At 39.9% G+C, this 19,661-nt stretch overlaps 1 protein-coding gene across 3 annotated transcripts in view; it reads right to left on the bottom strand.

Moving 5' to 3' along the window:
- The window catches only part of LOC132914294 (sushi, von Willebrand factor type A, EGF and pentraxin domain-containing protein 1), a 52,207-nt gene that overhangs the window by 8,806 nt on the left and 23,740 nt on the right, over positions 1–19,661 (bottom strand). For all 3 annotated transcript variants that reach the window (XM_060973280.1, XM_060973281.1, XM_060973279.1), the window contains exons 3-25: positions 16,701–16,734; positions 13,550–13,631; positions 12,732–12,898; positions 11,163–11,303; positions 10,463–10,692; positions 9,941–10,294; positions 9,468–9,842; positions 9,192–9,360; positions 8,583–8,945; positions 8,042–8,224; positions 7,795–7,971; positions 7,451–7,653; positions 6,563–7,186; positions 6,108–6,231; positions 4,555–5,877; positions 3,797–4,249; positions 3,498–3,715; positions 3,147–3,399; positions 2,021–2,862; positions 908–1,791; positions 537–784; positions 318–449; positions 86–251 (exon numbers count right to left, since the gene is read on the bottom strand). In XM_060973280.1, coding sequence (XP_060829263.1) covers positions 86–251; positions 318–449; positions 537–784; positions 908–1,791; positions 2,021–2,862; positions 3,147–3,399; positions 3,498–3,715; positions 3,797–4,249; positions 4,555–5,877; positions 6,108–6,231; positions 6,563–7,186; positions 7,451–7,653; positions 7,795–7,971; positions 8,042–8,224; positions 8,583–8,945; positions 9,192–9,360; positions 9,468–9,842; positions 9,941–10,294; positions 10,463–10,692; positions 11,163–11,303; positions 12,732–12,898; positions 13,550–13,631; positions 16,701–16,734 — 7,745 coding nt within the window. The remainder of the gene's footprint in view (positions 1–85; positions 252–317; positions 450–536; positions 785–907; positions 1,792–2,020; positions 2,863–3,146; positions 3,400–3,497; positions 3,716–3,796; positions 4,250–4,554; positions 5,878–6,107; positions 6,232–6,562; positions 7,187–7,450; positions 7,654–7,794; positions 7,972–8,041; positions 8,225–8,582; positions 8,946–9,191; positions 9,361–9,467; positions 9,843–9,940; positions 10,295–10,462; positions 10,693–11,162; positions 11,304–12,731; positions 12,899–13,549; positions 13,632–16,700; positions 16,735–19,661) is intronic.

The raw sequence follows: 19,661 nt of genomic DNA, 5'->3' as shown, positions 1-19,661 counted from the left end.
CGCGTTAACGATAAATTGTTATTACTATTGGGAAACTTTCATTTAAATCGATATCTAAGAAAAAAGCGTCGATATGAGCGTCTACCTGACTGAGTAGAGAGTGAAGAATATTCCAGCTTCGTCTTTTTGAGTATATTGCACCCACATGGCCACTGTTAGGCTCTTTCTTCCTCCAGTAAAGAATGGAATTACTTGGGCCGCGCTACTGCGCGCTGGATCGCTGAAGTACAAATCGTAATCCACTTGGATAGCTGAAAGGATATTACCAATTATTACACGTATATTTTAATTATTACAAAATTACTATGTATACTTACACTTTCTGCAATCGTCACCAGTCAAGTTGAAAGGACATTGGCAGAAGAATTTGCCAGTAAGATCGATGCACGTCGCTGATGGTGGACATGAATTCTCTTTGCAGTCGATTATATCATCCTCGCACGTTTTGCCTGAATAATATTTATACGATAACACTTTGTCTATGGTATTTAAATTTCAATCTGAATTATTGTCTTGTAATTTATCGAATAAAATACCTGTGTACCCTGCTGGACAAATGCAAGTGAATCCAGAACCTTCGTCAATACACGTAGCTCCGTTCTTACACGCGCCAGCCTGACAAGCATCATATTCGTATTGACAACCGATTCCAGTGTAGTCATCGGGACAAGTGCAGTTGAGACCAGACCCAAAGTCTTGGCAACGTCCATTGTGCATGCAAGGATTGCCAATACAACGCTCGGGTGCTGTTTCACATTGTTTTCCATCCGTTCCTGACGGACATCTGTTACAGAATATTTTAAATCGTTATAAACAATCTCAACAATAGCATGGAAATACTACAAATGTTTACACTTCTACACAGTACATGAACTAACAAATCACACCATTCTACCATTCTACTTACACACAAAAGTAATCTATGAACAAATCCACGCAAGCCGCATCATTCTGACAAGGATGATTTTGGCACATTCCAACGTCCACCTCGCAATGAACTCCAGTCCAACCTTCAGGGCACATACATTTAAACCCACCGACCTCGTCTCTGCACGTGGCGCCATTTAGACAAGGATCAGATGCACAGTCATCGATATTGATCTCACACGCTGATCCGGTATAACCCTCACGACAGTGACAGACAAAAGTATTATCCAAATCAACGCAACGATCTGTTCCAACAGGGCTGCATGGGTCACTGAGACATTCATCCAATTCAGCTTCACACTGAAGTCCAACGAAACCCGGTCTACATTTACAAACGAATCCTTCTAACTGATCCACGCAGGTCCCTCCGTTTTGACAAGGATCAGAGGCACAGTCATCGATAGTATGTTGACACTGTTTGCCTGTGTAACCTGGTTCACAGGTGCAAGTGTATCCATCAACCTGATCGATACATTGGCCATTGTTCTTGCAAGGTTTACTAGAACATTCGTTGATATTCGTTTCACAAGCTGCACCTGTCCATCCTGGATGACAGATGCACTCGTGACTGAATAGATTATCTACGCATATTCCATTTAGGCAAGGATTTCCCGAGCATAAATCTATTTTCTCGTGACACCGTTTGCCGGTAAATCCTGCAGGACAGTCACAGCTGAAGTCGGCTACTAAATCTGTGCAGTTGGCGTCTAGTAAGCATGGTTTTTCAGCACAGTCGTCTGTGTTGATTTCACAGCTCTGACCCTCCCAGCCTGGTAGACAGTCGCATTTGTATCGACCTTGTTGCAGCGCCACGCAGGTGGCACCGTTGTTGCAAGGATTTCCACTGGCTGTGCATGGATTTATCTACAAATAGATATTATTAGGCGTTAATTGCTATTTTGAGAAGCAAGGGAAACTGTGAATTTTTCGTTAACGATAGAAAATTTGTCCCCTGATAATAAATAAGGAAACCGTATGAAAAAACAGATATTGAAATGTTAACCTCGGAAATAGGAGAAGAATCTTAAACTTGGCATATCCTTGATTGTTCCAACAATTACCAACTCTAAGATATAAATGGTTCAATACTCACAGTGATATCACAGTCGACTCCAGTGTACCCAGAGCGACAAAGGCACGTGTAGTTATTAAATCCAGGTTCGTCTTTGCACATAGCTCTCTCAGGACACGTATCGTTCGAACAATCTGACTTCTCTTCCTGGCAATTAACTCCAGAATAACCATTAGCACACTGACACCTATAACCCTGTGGCAAATCTATGCACGTAGCTCCATTGTAACAAGGCTGAGAGGCACACTCGTCGATATCGATTTCACAGCGTCTTCCAGAGAATCCGGCAGGACAGAGACATTGGATACCGTGTCCCATGGGAACACATAAGCCTCCATGTTGACACACACTGTCGGTGCACTGCACCGGTTTGCATTCTTCTCGTCCAACTGCTCCTGCACCATCGGTGTACATATTTGTCGGACATTCAACGCACGTGGTAGCTCCGTGTTGAGGTTGGAAGAAGTCCTTAGGGCACTGAGCACAGGGAGCCAGTCCTGTGTCGGAGTACATGCCAGGAGAACATTTGGCTCTGCATCGATCTCGACCTGGAGCAGCTGGCTGGTAGGTGAAGGTTCCCGCTGGACAAGTCTGGCAGTCTTTGTAGCCACCAACTGGCGGCTCTCCTGTATAGCTGTTTCTGGGACACTCCAGACATGGTACCAGACCTGTGGGAGAATAGGTACCGTATCCACAAACGGGGATACAGTCGTCTATGCTCTTGGAACCCTCTTCTCGAGTGTATGTACCGAATGGACAGCGTAAGCAGGATCCTTGGCGGTCGCTATTTTGGTAGAAGCCTTTCGGACAGGATGTGCATTGCTTTTGCTTTTCTCCAGCGTATGTCCCGGCTGGACAGTGCACTGAAAGTGAGAATAGGGAGAGTTAGAAGCTAGATTTTTTAATTTCTTGTATAGGCTAGAAAGGAAACAGTATTAAAGTCTATTCCATCTATAACAGTTTAATAGCAAAGTAGTAAGACGAGAAGTGATTCTATGTAAATGTTTTCGAGAACATCTTTTTAAAAGATTATCCTCGATAGGATAAAGTACAATTTTAATTTAGAAATCTGTGTTCTTTTAAAAACTGAAGCACATTATTGTACATGCTCATAAAAGTTTGGAAATTGATATCGAGATATACTTACGACACCGTGGGACATCGTTGGTATCCATGTTCAGAACTTCGCCAATGCTACACGTGAAGCCACGAGTGATGGATGACTTTAGGGCTCTAAGAGGAGGACACTGATTTCCAATGGCAGAAACGTTTAATAACGGTTCTATAACTGCGCTGGTGGAAGGAACTGATAGATCGAAGATCAAGTTCAGCGTGGAACCACAGAGATCGTACAATTGAGGCTGACGTATAGCTGGTACGATGACGAGAATGAAGTCCATCTAAAACACACGTCCATATTAGTGATTTTTTTATTGAAGACTTATCAAAAGCTTCTATACAACAAACAATGTATTGAATCTTGCTCCATAATAATCACCTTCAAAACATTTTCTTCGAGAAGAAACGGTACTGATCTCACAAATGACACGTTCATATTAACATTCACAGCAGAGCAACGTTGCGTCAAGATATTATTCAGATTCATATAATATTGAGACATAAGATCCTGATACTGTGGCAGGCAGGATCTCGAAACAGCGCCATTGGCTCTGTAAGTGACTGCTGCGACCACGTGATAGTTCGCCTGTTGTGTATCTACAAAATACAGTACACATGTGTGTAAAAAATGATTCAAAGAATGTAACAGAATTAAGATAAAAAATTGAAGAAACTTACTTTCCGAGACACAGTCAGGAACGACGGAAGAAGGAGACCAGTGTTTGGCGACGTCACACGTGAACGTCTTCACAGGTGCACCATCAGTGAAACGGAAGCCATTCTTGCAAGTGGCGATACACTGAAGTCCCTTATCACCAGGAACACACTTTAGTCCTCCATTAGCCGGTGGTTTCAATTCCCAATCGACGCAAGGCGTTGCTTGAACAGACACTTGGAAGTGACAGGATGCCCTATTTCCACTAGAGTCTGTCGCGTAAACAGTCACATTCTCGAAGCCTCCAATTGGTATCACTGCTCTTTCTGGGACAAATGTAATCTTCACTGGTCCAGAAACATCTGTAGCATTGATTCTTCTGCGAGTTTCGTTGAAATTGACAGAGTAACTTTCTTGCTTGTCTATTAATTCTATGACGTAACTTTGGGGACAGCTCAGTTTTGGTGGTGTCACATCTGTGGATAACCAAGAAATGATTATATAAAGATATAGAACTTTCTCGAAAAATTTCCAAATTTGTTAGCAAGAGAATCACTGATGATTGCTATAAATCTCACATTTTGAATGCCATCATATATAAGGGAACTCTTAAAATTTATTAATTATAAAAGCTTGAAGGCATGCACCTTTCTCATTTGGTACCAGAAACGTAAGAAATCTTGTATGACCATAAGGAAATAATTCTCAAATGATTTTAATAATAATTCTGATGTTGAAACAGGAAATAGGCTACAAAAATGAAGACGGAATATATGCTTACCAGGTACAGTGATGTTGATCTCACAAATAGCCACATTTCCATCGTAATCAAAGGCCACATATTTCACCACAGTATCCTGGAACACTCTCAGTGGTGTCCTAAAACTATGAGGTTTTACTTCTAATCGCGCAATACTTCCACTGTTATCAATAGCCGTGGGTTCAGTGAAATTCACAGGCAATAGTCCTCCATCCGTTCCCTTTTGTACCACAATCGGTTGCTGAGGACAATTCTGGAACACTGGTGGTTCATTGTCCACGCAAGGAGAGAAACCATAGTCGTATCCCAACAATGGTTCTGTCACTGGTTCCTCGCAACCCATTAATTCAAACTTCAGACAAGCGTTATCCATATAACTAACAATTCCAAGAATGACAAATCGAGCTTGGACATATTTGGGCAAAGTGATCATCGCCAATTCTCCGTAATTCCCAGGATCTCTCATAGTCAGATTAAAGTTAGGGAAGTAGACGACGTAATTCTCAATCTCAGCCTGTTTATAGAAGAACCTAATCTCCGTTGGCCTGCCAACGATGTCATTCGTCACCACACCTTTTACCAAAATTGCTTTTACTCTATAAACCTGACCCAAATCAACGCTGACGTAGGTGAAGGCCTCTTGTTTGCCACACCAGCCGGTCACCGAATTCAAACGGACGTTCTTAGCCTCGTAATTAGGTCTTTCCGAGGTTGCATTGATGGCCGAGTCTGGGATTCGTCCAGAGGCTAGACCAAGAGGCTTCACGACTTTGCATTCTGGCTCTCGAACGCAGACAATTGGTCGAGGATTAATGAGAATATATCCTGGTCTACTGCAACCGAATTGAACTTCCGATCCTTGCTCGTAGCTCCTGGCTACTTGGAAGCCATCGCTAGGTCGTCCAGGGTCTTCACAAACGGGACCTTCGCATCGGAGGTTCCCAAAGTCCCAGATTCCATTTGCTTGACACCTGACTACATTGTCATGACGATTTGTTTGGCCAGCCAGTTTGAAGGTGTCTTGACAACCGAAGAAGAAGGAAGATTGGTATTTGGTGTCCAAATATTGACCGTATTCAGCGCCAGGTGTTGGAAGAGGCTTTCCACAGTCGGCTCTTGGGCAGGCTGGTTGATAACCTGATAGCCAGTAATCTGGTAGACCTGGTTTCGGATCGTACACGCATTGGCGGAAGCTTGAGGTAGCTGTATTGCGCAAATAACGACCGTTGCTGCCACATTTTAGGGTGACGTTTTGTTTGAATGGTACCAGAACGCTGGCTTCGTCGCTGCGGATCACCGAAAGGCCTTCGTTCTTGTCGTCTGGTAGCGACACGCACTTGGCATCTGTGGAAATATTTTGTTAGAAATAATAGTTTTGGTTAATCTGTTCATATGATTCTCAATGATTTCGGTATCTCATTCAGTGATCGTACGAGTAAATGTGTGCATCATTTACTCTATATATTATACTATCTTTAGTATTGAAAAATGTAAAAGATATTATTTGAACTACTATAGAATATAGAAAACATTAAATAACATAGTAAAACAGTATTTTCGACGATCCCACTTACATTGACATTCGGGAGTGGTTCCATTCCAAGCTCCACTGGACGTGCAAATAACAGCCGATGAACCAGACAACACATATCCGAAGTTACATTGGAATCTCACAAGATCACCAAAGTGATGTTTTTGCTATAAACAAAATACAAAATGTAACAATATATAAATATAATAATGGATTATAGCGGCACACGAGTCAGAGGACGATGCGAATCGAGAGCGGCTCATGTTGATGTTTTGCCTTGGAACATTGATACCGTCTTAATGTACCAAACGTATCGACAAACAAACTCCGGGCAAAACAATGTCGCCGCTACGTGCAACCGTCCTCCACAAAATACAATAATAAAATAAAATATTTCTTGTAAAAAATAATATAGATGTAATAAATAAAATTTCATTCTAAGCGAATGTCAAAGACATTATACTATAATTATTCGAAAAGTATACATTAAATTCGAACCTTGGTCGACAGTAATTTTCCATTCTCAGGAGCCGATATGGCCGGACACATAACTGGTACGCAAGTCTTATTCTTCTGAACCAAATCTCCATCTCTCTCACCAGTTTCGTGCTTCTCTATGTAAAAACCAGCAGTTCCATTGCCTTTGTACAATTCGTATCCCGTATTACACATACAAGCATAGCTTCCAGGATTGTTTATACATTTCTGGTGACAACCACCGTTATTAATGGCACATTCGTTGATATCTGTACACTCTAAACGAGTGCATCCCATGATTTCCAGTTTCATACAGGGTGCTCCAACGTAATCTTGAATCCTAAATTTGATATAACGTGCCTCGATGGGAACTGGCAAGTTTAGAACAGATAAAGTAGGTTCTAATATCCTGAACTCTACCGGTGTTCCATCAGGATTCGTGTAGTCTTTAAAGGTATCTGTTAGATCGTCGGTGTATTGAATTCGTACTGCTGATGTGTAGGCTATGTTTCCATCTACCCTGGAGACTATTTGCGTACGGAAACCGCGGATGATCGTTGGAGCTTTCATATCGATCATCACCCAGTTTGCGCCTGGTTCGATGTTGTTGCCGCACCAGCCATCGCCATTGTTCAGTCGGACGCCCTGAAATTTCCAAGATCCTTTTATATTTGACAAAGAGGGTAGCAGTAATTGACTTTAGCGCATCGCCTGTTGAGATTCATTATAAATACTGAACAAATATAAATAAATATATCGCAAATAGTATATATGTTATTGAATTACATTCTAATTTTTCCCACATTTGTTAATTCCTTCTTCTTAATAAATTTACTGCAAATATTGTACATGTCGTACACGCATATATACTTCCGTGAGTCATAATGCGAGTATGAGAATTATACTCACAGTTCTGGTGTAACCATTCTCAGAGCTTGAAACGGTGATAGACTCATCCGGGATACCACCGTTGATCAATCCAAGATCACCTATAGGTCTGCATTCCATAGTTGGAGCGAATCCAGGTTTGCATTTGCAAGTAAATGCACCAGGATTGTTGATGCACTCTGTGGAGGCTAGGTCGCATTGGCTCGATGCACACTCGTTTATATCTGTGGAAAGTAAACTTTATTGCACAGTTTTCTTATTTAATAAGAAGACTGATGAAGATATTAACCATTAAGGTTTAGGCTTAAAAGATGCTGCTATGAAATATCCATTAGTTATAAAATGTAAGTATTTACAATCCTTACCTTCGCAAGTGGGTACATTATCGAACAGCTGATTGGGTCCACACTGTATGATATTCGACCCGGACAGTTTATAGCCTCTGTTGCATTGCACTCTAGCTTCGTCTCCGTAAAAGTAGTCCTTGGTCATGTCGACTACGAAACCGTTCTTGATCGTGGGTAGCAACGGACACTTTGCACCTACACGAGAAAGTATGGTCAAATAACAAAGAGATATTTTGCAATTTGTTACAAAGAATCGAATACCCACGAGAACACGTTGGTACTTCGTCGGACCAGGTTCCATTGCTCATGCAGAGAATCACAGGATGTCCGCTTCTAACGTATCCTGGCTCACACTCGAATCGTACAATTGTTCCGTAACTTCGTCCACCTCCATTTAGGATAGTTATGTTCGAGTGCGGCGCTTCCGGAAGCGGAGAACACTGAGAGGCTATAGAGGGAATTAATTAATATTTGATATTTCTTCTTTTATATATACCTAATTTTTAGACTGTTCCAAGTTAATAGTTTTAATTCTCCTGTTGCTTCACGGTATTCTTCTGTTTTTAACACTCAATTTCCAGATTTTTCAAAGTTAATAATGTTCGAAACTTAAATCTCTTGATATCATAAATCTCTTTATGATATCAAGTTGCAATCTTATTAGACAAAAGTAGCTTGTATTTACGAAAAATTTAAAGAAATGTGATTTATCGGATATAATACGTTACAAGTTCTTTAGAAGATGGATCGCAGTTTTAGACTAGACTACAATTACTTCCCTGATACAAACTCTTAGAATTATTTACCCAAACAAGATGGCTTCTTCTCCCATCTTCCATCAGCCATACACGAAATTTTCTCGGTAGGTCTACCAGATGGGAATGCGAAACCAGCGTAACATTGATAAGTAGCCAAACCTCGATAGGTAACATTAGAGGATCCAATGGAGAAACCATTGTCAATTTGCGGTACCGGTCCACAGTAAACTTCTTGACACTTGGGAATGTAGGTAACAGACCAGTTCCCTCCAGGAAGACACTCTGTGGTAATCTTCGCTTTGCCAGTGGCAAATTCTTGGCCCAGGGGACAGGAGAACGTCACTGTTGTACCGAAAGCTGTGTCCCTGCTTGACGCTAACGCTCCTTCGCCGGACTGAAGCTGAGGACAATCTAAAAAAATTCGAGGATTTAATGTATCAAATAGTATCGTAACTTCTATCGATTTTATACCAGTATGTTTTAGTCTTTTTTGTGCTGTGACTCTACTAGCCTAATAATAAATAGTAAAAAGTTTTCGTGGCGAGACGATCAATAGAACTAATTACAACTAAAAACAGCCATCGTAATTATCTAGAAAATATCGTACAACCTTCTTGAGGATCAATTTGGAATTTAGACTTTACATTTGAACGTTACCTGCTGAGAACTCTGCTTGCCAGCCAGGACTGCTATGAAGAGCATCAGAGGTGAATCTAACCAACATTTCTCCGCTCTCAGCTGTCAAAGTGATCTTTGGTCTCGTGTTCGACGTGAACCCACTTCCAGGATGCAAACGGAGGCCATTAGTATTTGGACCATCGTATATCTATCGAAAAAGTTAATCGGTTAATTATCAAAAGGTCTATTCCTTTCGAATCCCTCAAATAAGAACGACAATAATTATTTTCTTGAAGAAAGATAATTCTTAGTTACCTGGACAAAGTCAGTCTTATGAACGTTGAAGCTGATAAACTTCAGGGACAGCGGTCCTCCTTGAGGATTCTTCACCCTGTACAAGCACTCCTGGTTGTTAGGATAATCATTCAACCCGAAAGATGGCGACTGAACCGTTCCATTCCTAGCAATTATCGTAGCTTTACAGCCTTGAGTGTATCGAATGCTGAAGCCTCTTCTTGAGTCACCAAGACTAGTCTTGAGGTAGAGGTACAAGTTACTTCCAGTTGACATGATCACCGTAGGATTGTCTTCCGATTTGCCCGTTAGTCTGGCTATCGGTCTGCTCATCGGTGAGTCACCGTCTCTAATTAGAATGTAGTCCCGATTCATCTCGAGATCCAGATCTTCGATCTAGGAAATAGAATTAATTACTGTTAATAAAAGATCGAGATGCAAAATCGAAATTTATCTTCTCGCTAGAAACTTCATTCTTTCTTTTTATTACGTACTTCGAGCGACATTATACGACCAGGTTGAGCTTGCAGGATGTACAGACATTCCAATCCTCCAGGATAATTCTGAGGATATCCTGGAGAGGTGAGGACCTGTCCTTGAGGAGTTGCTCGAAGAATTCCACCGCAAGTTTGCGGTTCGGTTTTCCACGAAGCTCGGAAACCTTTCCTTTCCACCGACGAATCTGTGCTAAATTTGATGATCATGAAGTTCGAGGCGGATACGAATAGTTTGTTGGTGAGTTCTTGCTTGCCGGAGAGGGTCGCCAGGTTCACGGATTTTTCTTCTGTCCTACCACCGACCAGGATCTGTACTATGTCGAAGCTCTTCTCCGTTTCGAATTCTTGGAACTGAACAAAGAAGAAAAGAAGATAATTCGTTGACGTTAATAGAGTTCTCTTACCATTCTTTGATAAAGAGTACAACCTGTATTTTTATTTGATATTCTTTACTGGCTATCGAGAGCATCGAAATAAAAGAAGAATATCAACATGAGAGTTAAAACGGGAGTCTTGTACCTGTAACAGGATATTATGGCCTTGAGGGCCTTCCAAGGTCCACTTGCAGTTGCTGAGGGGTGCATATTTGTGCGGATAATTAGGACTCTCGACCACGTCGCCACTGCTGGCCATATAAAACTGGCAATTAGCCGGACAATCTATTTCGTCCGAAAAATCACCGCAATCATCCTGTTTGTCACACTTAAACGCTGCGTTCACACACTTTCCGTTAGAACAGTGGAAAGAGCCTACGAAAATTCACGAATAATATCAACTACAAAGATGGATAATATCTTGCGGTGATTAGCAGGCTGCGAATGTTTGCGCGTTTTATAAAATATTTAAATACACAAAAACGTACAGAAATATACATCAAATTCGAAACGATACGATAACATAAACATAAGAAGTATAATAATTCGAAAATTTAAGGAATATCCAATGCAGGTGATAAAATATAAAATAAATATTTTTACGATTTCTACTTTAATTTCCGTTTTCCCAATTTATATTCAATTACGTGTATTTCACTTATATAATTTTAAAACTATCGTTTGCCAAGTTAGAAATTATGAATTGGTCGTTTTCATCGCTGCGGTAGGTCTAGTATTAAAAGTTCGAGTAAATTCCTCAGTTTCTCTAAGATGTTAATTTATTATATTATAAACATTCGCAGTCAGGCGATTAGGGTTGTGTGAGGTCGTGGAGAAGTGATTACCTGCTGGGCAGGCGTTGGCACGGCACATGAAAGGAAGCAACGATTCGCACGTGGTCAGCTCCCACGTTTGTCGGTCATCCGTCAACGCGACGTCCACGCATTCACCTGATTGCGGATTCGGCTGCTTCGACGCCCAGAAACCTGAATACCAAAGCTGTTCAGGCTCACTGTCCTTCTCGTTCGATGAAATTTCGGGGAAACGCGTGACGCTCGATGAAATGGTCAGGAATTTGAGAAAATTGGTCTAACTTTTGCCACTCTTCCTAATTGGACTTGTGATAGTGTTATTATTTCAAGGAATTTGTTAAAGAATTTTCTATGAAAACGAAGCAAACGACTTTGAAGATCGCGTCTTTTTCTATAATTCGTTGGCAAATTTACAAGGCTGTATTACATTTCAAAATAATTTTTCATTACCAAAGTTTGGAATCGACCTTTAATATTATCTCAACTTGCGCGTGTATATTCGCCTAATTCGTATCTCACTTGAAAATTATTGTTCTCTAAGTCGTAGTTTCTTGGTATACTTGAAATAGAGAATTTCACGATTCTTTTGGCAGTCTACCTTCCAATGTCAAATACAATTATGTGACGCGGTAATTTTCGATATCCGTGGAACATCGAAAAGAAAAATCGTGGACTTTATGGAACGTAGAAATGGAAAACCGAATTTACTGGTAAGGAGCGACAGAATTCGCGTTAGATGAAGATGGTCGGAGGGACGACTAAAGAAAAGAAAATGTTATGCAAATATATAATGCACCAGACGAGTAAATTGCAGCTTGCAGCTGAGCAGACGTAAAAGCGACGGTATCTGGGCATTGTTGTGGGAAAAGTGTGTCTTCGTGTCGTATACACGATGCAGTTCCGCGTTTCCGTGACCCCGATGAAAACCGGCCTTGCACGTGTGTTCGATCATTAGAAGGACGCTAATTCCAGAGCAAACTATCGTTGCCTTGATTCGTCATATTTTCCCAGTGTGCTCTTCGATTAAGACGTACGTAAATTCACAAATTTATATATCAAATTTCACAATTTTTATTTTTGCTATAATTAGTATTCCAAATATATATATTTAAAAATATATGCACAATATACCACTTGTACCAAAAATAAGACCGCTGTAAAATTTTCTACGCGTATTTACAAAGATAGAGATTAAAATAATAATATTAAAAAATGTATATAGTATTCTGAATATATATAAGTATTAAATAGCTCACATGTATTAGAATCTACCGTTTAATTGTATTTATTAAAAAATTCTAACAAAGTTTCCTTAATTCAACGATCTATATCGTAAGGCACACGTGATACGAATTGAGTAACAGATTTATAACGAGACAATTAGAAAACATAGTGGCAATGCGAAGCGCGTAATGTGTGTCAAATACGAATAGGTGTGCTGATACTTATGGCTGCCATTGGATAATGAAAAAGATTTTTTGGGTTCGTCTATGATCCTACGTCATAACGACCTCGTGTTCGAATAACGATGGCGCCAAGGAAGATTTAAGAGTCAAGAGGTGAAGATGCGTGGAAAGTCGAGCGAAGCGTGATTTTACAAACCGGCGTATTGGGAGACGAGCATTCCAGCGGCCGACTCGAGCGTGTTGGTTCGTAAATCGTCGAGGGAGGCCAGGCCAAGCCAGTAACGATCCAAATGCCGGCCGATCATGCTCGCGGACATGTTGTTCTCGCTGTACGACTCCACCACCATCAGTTCGCTGCCGTACCTGTAATCGCATCAATTCGTTCATCTCTTGCTTCGTTCTAGCGTGTAATGACGCGGTTACACAGGCATTCACCGAGTTTCCTCGCGATGCTCCGTTTTATTTTCTTTCCTCTGTTCTCATTCCTCGTTTCGCAACGGCGACGCGTACGAGTACATAAATGGACACGCATCGAGTCGTTCGATAGAAGATTTCGATTGGAATCGATGATTTTCTGTCACGATCGAATCGCTTTTGTCGAATGTTCGGATCGCAGCAAGTTTGGTACAGTGTCTGACGCGTTCAGTACCGAGGATTTTCATGCATCTATCATTTACGTAAATTTATATCCAAAGTATAGAAAATATGGAAAATTTTGGGCCGGTCTAAAGAAATCTCTACGTCAATTCTCGATAACTGTACACGGGTCGGAGTTTTGTTATCTACGACGCTGTAGGTGTAGGATGGATCAAATAATAATTGGTAATACAATAATTCGCAGATTTGTCTACCTTCGCGGATTACCAACGAATTTTCATCGATGCACATGAACCGTTTCTTAGCGGACAAATTTTTGTCTGCATAAAACACGTAGAAATCGTTATCTTGAATTATTAAAACCAGCAGCACCGAGAGAAACACGATGAAAAGGCTATTGACAATTGATCCACTTACCTCCTGCATAATTCCGCTGCCTTTTCCCAAGAGTGCCTGATGTTGAAGAATTTGTAACAATGTATACCTTTCAGTTCCCATCCTGTGCAAGAAAAATATCAAGTTATATTTCTCTTTACACGGTCGTGCCACATGGCATACAATAACAGAACAAAATTTGTCCTACTCCAAAATTTAGTAGAATAGTGGACGAGTTCAACCTTTTTCCCCCTGTTTTCTCTATTTATCATACTCAGAGATATTGCACCATTCATAGTCAGCATCTAACGACCGCAAATCTACATCGCGTTTATTAAATCTATCCCATATTACAAAGCTGTATATCGCGTGAAAAATATTACGTCAAATATTAAACAATCGACAATATTCCTATCGTGGCTTCTACGATAAGCGTTCTAATATTTTCGCGAACCATTGTACCATTGTCTGATCGATTTACGAGCGAAAAGGTGAAACTTTCGGTACAGGTTCGACGCAGGAAACGCGGTTAACCGGTGACCTGTACAGACAGGGACGGACATAACGACCTCGATCGTTTTTAATGCGATTCAGCGGTGTGTGAGCACCGAGAGTCAAAGGTAGGTCGCTGGGTAAGCGGGTAACACGTTATAGAAGAGATTCGCCGAGTCGGCTGAAACGTTTCTCGTGCGCTCGTGTTGTTCACCTTTCGATTCTCGAGTATCGGATTTTTTACGAATTTGACTATTTCCGATTTTCGACAAATCCAACGAATGTTTGACTTAGTAACGCGTCGATCGTTCCGTGTATCTGACATAGTATCACTCTATTGCTACTTTATAGAAACGAGTAGATTCTATAATCAAATACTATAATTAAATATAATGAAATTTTACAACGAAGTATAATTACACGTACAAATATCGTAGTTGATCGAGAGATTTGAAGATATTGATTGGGATTGTCGTAGGTATTTGACGATAGTTTCTCCGTCGAAGCGATTTCTCAATGGTTTCTCGATGCCAGCTTGCGTTAAACTCACAGAGAAATACTCGATGCCGGCCTTCCTTTCTTTTAAAAGGTCAAACGGCCATGTTTATACCGAGCATGCGGTTCTCCTCGCGACTATTAGCATTTCTTGATTGAAACAACGCATGCAAGATATTTTCCCGGGTACGAACGTTCGCAAATCGTCGTGGAATGTATTAAACGAAAGATCCGTGTACGTGGTTGTTAACACCGTCTCCAAAAATATTGCAATCGGTTTGTCCCTTTTTTAATCGCTGCTTTCTCTTCTCCTCCTGTTTTACGTTCTCATTAAGCAATATTGTAAAAAGTATCGATCCATTAGGTCCAAAGTTATATATATTCGACAAGGCTACGAATTTTAATAAAAAACCAGTATCATAACTAATGATCCGACAAACAACATTTCCGAAGCGTTTGAGAAGATGACGAAAACATACATTTAATCCCAAAAGCAAGTACGAGGAATTTTGACCATATTGAATCTTAAAATTAATCCTCTAGAGGAAGACAAAATTTTATGGAACCGTATTTTCGTTCCTGCTTCTCGTTTGTTAATATTAATATCGATATTCGGCTTAGTGGAATAAATTTTACATTTATACTGTCATATGGATTTTGCTAAATAATTTAACAATTTTAATTCTGAGAGGAAAAGAAGGTCCGTATCTTCGTCACGACGATGATTTTAGCCCTTCGATAAATTTTTCTGGCATCGCGATTCAAAGATCACGAGACGAATTATTCAGGCCCTCGATGATCGAGCATGGTTCCAAGGCCTTGGAGCAGGGTCAGCGAGCTAAAATAAAGTTATTTTCGAAGCTCGAGGAATTCTTGCATCCGAAAGCGGTAGATTCGTGCTCGCCGGCACAGGTCCGGCTCGATCGAACATGAAACGTCTCGAGCTCACGCGACAGAACACGGTTAACGATCAAGTAGCTTCATACTTGTACGTGCAACCTACTTAATTGCGCTGCCAGTAACGAGGAAAAGTGGAGCAACGTTGCGAATGGCCGAACTCTTATCCTCATTGTCCCTCGCGTGATTTATTCGCCGTACGCGTCTCGCTTTCGTATTCCTGCTCAAATTTTTTTTTAAAAGAATAACCAAGTTGTGCAACGTGCAGTTCGATCGTCGAAAGATTAAGGTTTCAGGAGTAAGAAAGGAGAAAGCACGAGTACGAGAAGAGCTTCGGAGTGTCGAGGCTCGGCTATTTCGAATTTTGATTTATTTAATTCTCTACTGAAATCATCGAAGAAAGAAATACTTTGGTTTTTATTCGAAATGATACTGGAAGTGCATCGTGGCGAGGAAAGAACGTATCTGATGGAAACCATTAGCAATAGTAGAGTTTTCCAAAAAGCAGTATGAAATTGCTATGAGAGCGAGGGGAGGAAATAAGCTCGTAACTAGTTAAAAAGGAGAAGATGAGAAATATATCTTTTTAGAAGGAAAGGGATGAATAAGAATGAAGTAAGAATTGATAGAAAAATTCTAATCGTTGTAATATTCCGTTCAATGATTGTCGTAATCGTTCACGCGTGTGCGTTCAGAATTAAAAAAGTAATACGTAAGGACATACTCTGATATTTCAATATATCCCTGTGTTGTCTTTACATGTTTCGCCTTTCTGCTTCGATCGTTTCGTCAACATCAACTGTATCGTGATTATTGAGACAATAATTACACAAATTGCACAAGTATTTGTTTTCACAATTTGTTACTTAATAACGCAATATTTACCGACAAATTTGAGATGACGCGCTACTTCGATGTTCAAAATTCTCAACATATTCGAACGTTTCCGACTCAATTTTACAAAACCTAATAAAATAATGGAACGATGCTAACGTTATAATTAACGTATAAGAATATTTTATAATATTAATAAAAATAATATCAATTTATAAGTTTTCTATTTTTACGAAGAAACATCTGCCTTCGCTTTAAAAAGAAGTGAAGTTCTAACAGATTCGTGGCCACACAATAGGGACCCTATGCTTTAAAAAATTTTGGAGCACGACCTGGTCTACGAGTTTAGTAGTCTACCTGGCCAGGTATAGGACCACCAGGTGCGACCTTTTCAAGGCTACCGATAGTCTGGCCTTCAGCCAAGAATTACTTGCTTCGGAATGGTATCGAGAAGTATTTTTTTAAAGTTACTCACCGTTCGGACAGGTGAAGACATTTGTGGTAGGAACCTGTAACAAAGAAACATAGCAACGCGTTAAAAACGTTTTATGGCGTAGTAACTCAAAGCGCTCGACCACTTTAGCTTCCTTTCGTCGCGATAAAGCGACAGGAATTTAAAGTGAAATAAATTCTCAGCTTCTTATAGAAATCGTAAGCGTATTTTCTTGCACTTAGGCTTTCAATATAAAAGCGTATATGAATTTTTGAACCTGCATACGTGCATGAAGGTAAAAGGATTCATCTAGGTCGTTCCTTGATTTTTTAAGCATTCGATTTATTACTAGACCAATTTGATATTGAAATTAAGATATCTTCGGTGAATTCAGTCGATCGTTTAATCTCCGAGTGGCTTGATTTTTCTTCAAATTATCTTTGCTTTTATGGACAGAGTAATTGAGAAAGTATATAATGAATTCCATAGATGTTTAGTGAGAAATTTGGAGAAAAGTGAAATGCAGCTAAAATACATCAATCGGTAATTTTTCATTATTCCTACAAGTTTCTTCATAGTGCCAAACAAATAAATTAGCGAATAAATAAATAAGTAAGTAATTAAACATCCTATCAGTATATACATAGATATCTAAAATAGTTTATCTTCTTGTTATTTCTGTAACTTATCGAACATAAAGGCAACATAGAACTAAAATTGCAACCGTAACAGTATTTAAAACCAGGAAATCTCCACAGAATCGTCTCTTATTCACCCAATTCCCATCGATATCGATTCCATCCATCTAACGTCACACGTAACAGTATCGACGCATCCGTATCTACGGATTTCTCTAACAGAAAAAAGCAATATTTCACACATACCGAATCTAGTAACTCGCTACAATTCCACTTCACGAATGACGAAACCCGAGGACGCTCGCGCCTGAGAACGTGGGATAAAAGTTTTGAATCGAAGCCGGAAGAGCGCGGGAAATACGAGTTACGACGTCGATTGCATAAAAGGACGAGGATGTCGCGACTATTCTACACGAAGAGGAAAGTTCTTCTTATTTGTTGGATTTCTCGAACAGAGATATTTCCATGTTTACCATATATATTGTAACTTAACAATTTAAGAGTAAAGAAAGGAGAAAAGCAGAGAAGAAAGGGGTGGAAAATAAGGAAGGGTAGAAAATGACAGACGAGCCATCGATTTCACTTAATCCTTCATCTGCTTATATGGTCGTTTTCCACTAGCAATTTTAAGTAATTTCTCATTTTTCCCATGCCTTTGTTTAAATTTTGTTTTGCTTAGAAGGATTAAGGCAACGTTTTGCGTTAAAAACTACTGGATGACATTTCAGAAATCTGAGAGAGCGTATAAGATCTTCTTGGAAGTTTTTAAAACACAGAAACCTAACACACAAAAAAAAAGAAATTGCGTTGACTCAGACGGCCTAGCATGCGAACGACGTCAGTAAGAATAAGGTAGCAGATGGAGGGTTTAGGGTCTCGACTTAAAACCTAATCTATTTTTGCTTCTGCTCGATCTAGAACTCGAGCAGAAATTTCTAATTACTAGACGTTCTAAATTTTAATCAATTAGATAAACTGTACGAACATAAATAAGATACGTCTAACAATTTCTGTAAACTTTAATTAACCCTAGGAAATTGCAATTAATCCGGCAGACGCGAAATCTTTTGATAACTGTTCTTAAATAGACACATCTTAAAGCTTGTCGACAAATGGAATAAATCACGAACGCCCCTAGAATTCTTGAGAAATCGAGCCGAGGTAATACATTAGACCCCTGTATATCTATCCACAGTAAAAGAAGATAAGGGAAATCTTACAGAGAAAAATTTCTCTTTCTTCTTATGTTCCGCCGTTCCTCTTTTCTTTTTTTTTTTTTTATTATGTGTCTAAGGCCACGTGCACGTTCTAAGATTATCAGTGACCACCAGTGAGAAGGCTTAATGGAACAGAACGTATTTAAGCTAAGTAGTACCGAGCAATATCCTTCGGAGAATCAAGCGGTTCCTGTATTTTTCCTATGCGAGTCTTCCGTTATTTAAAAGTTGTACGAGTACGCATCGAATTGCGCGGATTCGCAGCAGCGAACGGAGATAGAATAGCATTGTTATTCCACTGGAGAAAGTGAAGGAGGCCAATCTAGCGGAGGATCTGTTGGTTTTGCGCTCATCTTCGCCAGAAAGCGGCACCGTGGTTCGTACGTAGAATACGACCGTGAGTTCTCGCGAGTTTTCTTCGCGTACCAGAATATCAGTGACATAACGGTGTGCTGCATTCCTCCAAGGTGCGACGTGAGGCACTCGTGAGAGGAGAAACGGAGGCCGATGGAATTCCACGCGGCCAGCCAACGATCACTGGTATTCGATGCGTCAACGGATCTTTCCATTTTTTCTTCCTCTCGTTTGTAGGATTTTGACGAAACGTTGGATTTATTTTGTCGAATTTTATTTCTCTCTCTTTGATTTTGATCTTCATTTCGATTATCTCACGTATAAAACTTTCTTCGACGAATAACGATCGAATTTTGCATTACAACGAGACGATCAAAGATAATAATACAGCGATGCTAGTAAGTAGATATGTAGACACTTTGATCGATCTGTGTCGTGTTAAAAAATAGGAACTAACGAGCTAATAATCGCAGGCAATAAACCTGCTACTTAATACTTGCTACTTCCCTTTAGAATGGACAGATTGTACATACGCTATGAGATATAAATCGATTATTTAGAATATTATCGTTGGTATGTCAAAGTTAAAAGCGTTTAGTAGTTTTCGATATCAATTCGGAAGAATCTTCTCGATCTTATCTGCACCTTCGTAATTAAACGAGATGAAGATACTGAATTTCTCGTATCTGACACTTAGAGATATCGATCTCTTTTTATTTGTATCGGTTTTTCAAAAACAGCTGCGATAAAAAATAAATCTCGTAACTGTTCGAAAGAAAAGGACGTTTCGTTAA

The sequence above is a fragment of the Bombus pascuorum genome, chromosome 14, assembly GCF_905332965.1.
Source record: "Bombus pascuorum chromosome 14, iyBomPasc1.1, whole genome shotgun sequence".
Taxonomy (NCBI): Eukaryota; Metazoa; Arthropoda; class Insecta; order Hymenoptera; family Apidae; genus Bombus; species Bombus pascuorum.
This window is presented reverse-complemented; position numbering and strand designations above follow the sequence as displayed.